Source organism: Stegostoma tigrinum, chromosome 1 (assembly GCF_030684315.1).
Source record: "Stegostoma tigrinum isolate sSteTig4 chromosome 1, sSteTig4.hap1, whole genome shotgun sequence".
Lineage (NCBI taxonomy): Eukaryota > Metazoa > Chordata > Chondrichthyes > Orectolobiformes > Stegostomatidae > Stegostoma > Stegostoma tigrinum.
In genome coordinates, this window is record NC_081354.1 from 151,308,338 (window position 1) to 151,314,337 (window position 6,000).

At 39.5% G+C, this 6,000-nt stretch overlaps 1 protein-coding gene across 1 annotated transcript in view; it reads right to left on the reverse strand.

Annotated features, from left to right (window-relative positions):
- oacyl (O-acyltransferase like) overlaps positions 1-5,387 on the reverse strand; it is a 58,971-nt gene extending 53,584 nt beyond the window's left edge. The window contains exons 1-3 of the mRNA XM_048540047.2: positions 5,203-5,387; positions 2,862-3,001; positions 2,706-2,784 (exon numbers count right to left, since the gene is read on the reverse strand). Coding sequence (XP_048396004.1) covers positions 2,706-2,784; positions 2,862-3,001; positions 5,203-5,347 — 364 coding nt within the window. The 5' untranslated portion in view covers positions 5,348-5,387. The remainder of the gene's footprint in view (positions 1-2,705; positions 2,785-2,861; positions 3,002-5,202) is intronic.
- Between the last annotated feature and the right edge of the window lie 613 nt (positions 5,388-6,000).

Here is a 6,000-nt window from a genome sequence, read left to right on the forward strand (position 1 = left end):
ATTCGCAGAACAGCTTGCCATTCAGTGGATATCTGTCAGAAGACTGGCACCCTTTGATTCCATGCCATCTTTAAAAAGCTGCTGTGCACCCTGATGAACACTGGCATTCTGAAGCTGCCCTGCTCATTGATGGTAAACAGAAAAGGTCATTGACATTCTTACCGCACTGCTGACCATTCTTCTGCTTCCCAGGGCATTACACCCTTGCCAGCCATGTTTTGCCATGTCTTTCTTGAAGATCCTGAAACTTTCCCCCTTCAAAATTATACTGCTCCCTTCCTCAGAGACCGAAAAACCCAGTGCCAGAGACCAAACTGTAAAAGCTCAGTCCAATGGCAATGACCAGCCTTGCCTCCCCCTACCACAACACCCTTTTCCCTTTCCATTTTATTTTCTCTGGCTGGACCTGATGAACTGACTGTGGCCAACCCTTTGACCAACATGACCAGCTGGTCCTGGGCAAGACATGACTGGCACCTAAGCATTACCTTTCCCTGCAACTGGCAGCTCTGGAACCAAAGGACTAACCATGACTTATGCCCCAAGCCAAAGGGGCACAGATCATCTAAAGGAGAACTCTCCATCCAAATGTCTGAGTGTGGCCAATTCCCATGATCTGTATAGGTAGCTGCCCTTGCCTTACTGTGCCAGGAACTCTTGACTGGCAGGTACCTCCATGGACTTCATGACTGTTTGCTTGATGCACATGCAGTGTGTTTGCTGCGTAAGATGCTGGCACAGGGAGCAGGTTGTGCTAGCTACTTAGTTGTGTGTCTGCACTAATTAACAAAGCAAGCAAGGTAAGGCAGTCAAGGATGGTCTAAGCATGCAGGTAAGCATTAAGTGAGCAGTTGTTAAGAGAGTAAGCTAGCTGCTCGGAGTTTGCAGGTAAACGCCATGCGTAAGGTGAGTGATAAGAGAGCAAGTTAGCAGCTCTGAGATGCAACCTAGTCCAATCTGTGAGCTAGATGCTAGTGCACAAAGTGTCCTTCCTGCAGTGCTAATTGTTGGTGCAAACTCTGCTACGTAAGTCTGTGCTTCCAGAGTGTACTACCGCATCAGAAAGGTGCTAGCATGATCATGACATATTGTAAGATACAACATGCTGATGTCTGTTGGAGAAGGCTGCATGCAGCTGAATTGTGCTCTGGGCTTTAGTTTGATTGTAGGTAACATGGAGGTCCTTCAGATTAGGCAGAGAGCTGAATGTATCATCAGATACATTCAGATACATACACATACAGACCAGGTCTGGTTTCCATTTCACGTTTAGTCTGTTTAATGAGTTTGGTAACAAAGGAGACTGAATATTAATGAGAGGAGTTGACCTGTCACCATGGCACTGAATAAGCAATAATCACCATCAATTGGTAACATGTTGCCGAATGAAAATCTTGCCATGCTGCTTGTGAAAAGCATCAAGGATGATGTAAGCTATTCCTGAAGTAGATTTGGGCCTCACGAGGCTTCTTATCCAATTTTGCTACACATCTTCATAATATCCCACATCACTCAGACCCTTGTAAGATTCTGTCTGGCCTTTCTACATTCTAGTCTTTTAAAATGTTTGTAAACATCTATGAGTTCAAATCTCAATCTTCTAAACCTCAGAGAATACAGATCTAGACTCCCCATTATCTCCTCGTAGGGCATGCATACCACCTCCGGAATCAACCTGGTAAAGCTCCCCTGCAGTCCTTCTATAGCAAGCATATCCTTCCTTAAACACCAGGACCAGAGCTACATACAATGCTGCAGGTGCAGTCTCGCCAATATTCTCTCTTGCTCAAACTAAACTTTTTTTTCTGCTGTACTTAAATCCTCTTTCAAAAAAGACAAGCGTATCAGTTGACTTCTGAATTGCTTGCTGCAGCTGTATGCTGATTTGCAATGACTTATGATCAAGGGCATCTAGGGTCCCTTTCAACATCAGCACCTTCCAGTCTCTCACTGTTTAACAGATACAGTGCTCTCAACCTTCTCTCCTCTTATCAAAGGGGATAATCTCATAAATTATATTATAACCATGTTATATTCTATCAGCCACACACTTGACCATTCACGCAACCTATCCAAATTCCCTTGAAGTCCCTTTGCATAATCCTCACAACTCATATCCCCATTGAGTTTCATAAAGTAAAATATACCTTTTATTTGAAGTATCATTTGCTCTTTATTTCATGTTTTATTTGTTTTGTTTTTGATTCATGATAAAATAAATTACAAAAGTAAACCTGGTTGTCAAATTCATTTGGGTACTGTTTAGTAAATGTGGTTATTTTGGTTTATGGTCTTTCAACTGGAATGGTACACTCCAATATAAACAAACAGTTTTATGAGGAGATTGGAGGTGGAATAAAATGAATTGAATCATGAACAAAATACGAACAATTATGTTAGCTCACATATCAGGAGGGGACAATTAGTTTATGTTCCTCTATTTGATTTGTTCCAAATAATGGGATTAGTTTTGAACTACATTTATCATAAAGAACACATTTTATGGTGTTTTCAATGCAATTTCTAGTGACCTAGCAAAGATTATATTTTAATAGGTCAGATTTGGTCCTGCCTCCCTTCTCTATGAAGGAGTGTTCTCCAATGAATGCAGAATGGAGCCAAGCTAAGATCGAATAAATATCTCCACTGACAGCAAGTGGCAATGAATGCTGTGCATGTGTACAATAAGATACAGCCATCCTTACCAAGCCATTCAAGCATCATTATGTCTTCGTTCTTACAAGAACTGGGAACACAAATAGCAACACTATAGTCAATCTTGCCCTATTAAAAACAACAAAATGTTATTCAAAGATCAGTTCAACGAGCAAGCAATGTTTGTTTAATTGACAGTGATATACCTGTTGAATTGCCAGTTTACAATATTGTCCACTAAACTTTCCAGAAGGATTTTGAGCTGAGGTACACTCACTGTAGGACCCCAGTTGATCGATATTTCCATGGAGAATATTGCTGCCTTCTTTTCCGATGGAATCATACACTGAATTTCCCAAGAAAGAAAATATCTTTATTATGCATTGATAAGGACATTTTTACACATTAAATAATTCAGAGTGTATTAATTAGCCTAAATATATATAACATGAATATAATGAACAGGAAACCACATCTTACAATAGAAGGACTGATCTGCTGGCTGAAGCTTCATAAAGTGTAGCTCTGTGTGGGCTGAGGAGCTGAATAATAACTCATACCAGCTAGCACTTCTCCTAAGTGCATTTTGAACAACTCATACTGTTTTCAAGTCAGAGAAAAACACTTCAAATATAATTCCTGTAGCTGAGTAGAATAGCATAAAAAATCAGATAGGAGTTTTGTTCAAAACAGTGGGAAAGCAATTCCTGGAGGATTGTGGGCAATTTTGTTCACTGTGTACCAACAAAGATCTCAAGGCGTACATGACAGTGCCAAAAAGACACCTAATTAGATAATATTTATTTTAAGATATCTGACTACAGGGAAATATTGCAAGACGGCTAGAATACAAAAGCAAATATATATTGCTAGGGTTGTATAAGGTTCTGATCAGATGGCACTTAAAGTTTTGTGAGCAATTTTGCGCCTTGTATCTAAAGGAGAATATGCTGATTTTGTAGGGTATCCAGAAGAGTTTTATGAGAATGATCCCAGGGATGAAGTACTTGTCATATGAGAAGAGTTTGAAGACTCCAGATTCATGCTCATTGGAGTTTAAAAGGATGAGTTTCTCATTGGAATTTACTAAATATGGAGAGGCTGGACAGAATGGTCATGGAGAAGATGCTTCCACTAGGAGCAAAAACTAGGTCCCGAGATCAAGCCTCAAAGTGAAAGTATGACCCTTCAGAACTAAGACGAGAAAGAATTTCTTCAATCGGAGGGTGGTGAATCTGTGGAACTCATTGCCACAGAAGGTTGTGGAAGCTAAGTCCTTGAGTGTATTTAATGCAGAGATAAGTAGGTTCTTGATTACTAAGGGGATCAAAGGTCATGGGGAGAAGACAGGAGAATGGGGTTGAGAAACATATCAGTCATGATTGAACGTCGGAGCAGACTCAATACATCAAATGATCTAATTTTGCTCCTATATCTCATGAACATATTGCTTGGAGAAGTCAAAATTTTACACTCTGGAGAAGAGAAGGCTGAGGAAAAAGAAAATAAGAAATACTTGCATTAATATAGAACTCTCCATGACCATAAGATATCTCAAGCTGTTTACGGCCAGTTAGGTACTTTTGGAGTGTATTCAGTTACAACGCAGGAAACATGAAAGCCAATGTAAGCACAGCAAACTCCTATAAAAATAATGTGATAAGGACTGATAATTTATTTTTTGCGATGTTGTTGAGAGATACATATTAATAGGACATTAGGGGTAATTCCCCTGCCATTCCTTGAAATTATGCCACAAGGTCTTTGCCTTTTCTGGGCAACCTCTCCTTATGTAATTCAATTTCTAAGCTGAAAATTGACAAATGAACAAGGTGAATAGGTACCAGACACATCCTCCCAAACAGCTATCAAAAATAAAAGATTCAAAATCACCCTCTTCTGCAGCTCTAAAGAACCCTAGCACATTCCGACCCCATTGGCTAAGAAATACTACACTAGACATGTTTTTGGTGCAGACTACTTCCAGGAGCATGACAGATGATGTATTTCACAAGCACTGTACTTGTCAAAGGGAAGGTGCCCTCAAATTCAACCCCTTCACAGGGATGACTGCTGGAAGGGCTTCCGTCAGATGGGCACAATGCCACAAGTATTAGGGATAGGAATAAAGGCTGCCTTGCCAGCATCAGTCAAACCTTGTGAACAAATACAAAATTATTCAAGTTATGCTTTGCCATTCAGCCATCACAGATAACCATCCAAGAGGGCACTCGCAATAAAATAGGACTCTCAATTTCTGAAAACCCAGGCTTACATCTATTTTTTATGCTTTTTATACTCTTTTCATGCCATTCTGTTTCTCCCCTGCTATTGTCTATTTCTTTGAGTTCGTGTCTTTTCCTCCATACAATATTTAACGCACCTTCCTTCTGTTTACTTTCTCTCCACTCTTATGAGGTTGTAGTTTATTCCATGCAGTCGTTTGACATGGAATTTCTATTTTAAACTCTTCTGCATAGGAAATCAGCTTTTTAAAAAACATTTCACTGTACTTCACAGCTGAAGAAATACATTTAAAGTACTTACTTAATAAGGCGTACATTTGGGGCGTTTCAGACTGAAGGTCCTCTAGAAATTTATTGGTATCTTCTAGACATTTTGAAGAGAAATTTCTCTCAAAAGTTCCAAATTGGGGCAGGGACAGCACAAGCAATATCCAGGTCCTCAGCATTTTGCTGATAAGTTAAATCTTCATACTACAGTCCTCTGCAGAGATATATACTTTTACACTTGAACGGCTCTGATGTCATTTGACCTTAGGTCCTGATACTACCATCAAAATGGCTCATCAACAGATCTATAATTCCACGTTGTGCATGAAATGCATGAAATTAGTTATATTCAATGGAGTATGAACAATTCAAATCCTTGTAGCTACTTGGCTGAACATCTGCTCAATTCACAAACAGGCAAATTCACAGGAAAATTTTCCATGCTGCAAATATAACATCACACTATCTTTTCAGTTAGATAATCATTTGTCACGTCACTGTCATGGTCACCGCTTCTGAAAGCAAATTTGTCCGAGTTAGTTCAGTGCTTACTGCATGAAACTGATTTGCAATGACAGCAAGTCCCCAATACCAAATCAGCATCAAGGAGACAAAGGGTTGATGCCCTGCTAAATGTCAGTTTCAAAATCAATCATTGCAAGGAAATAATGACTGAAATACAGAAAGAAAAAATATTTTAAAGCAATTTTGCAAAGGAAAATCCCTTCATACAACATTTTATCAATTTTTCAGAAGCTTCTCCAAATTCTTCACAGCCTAGGAGTACTTTCAGAGAAGGAGATAGCAAGACCTGCAGATGTTGGAGTCAGAG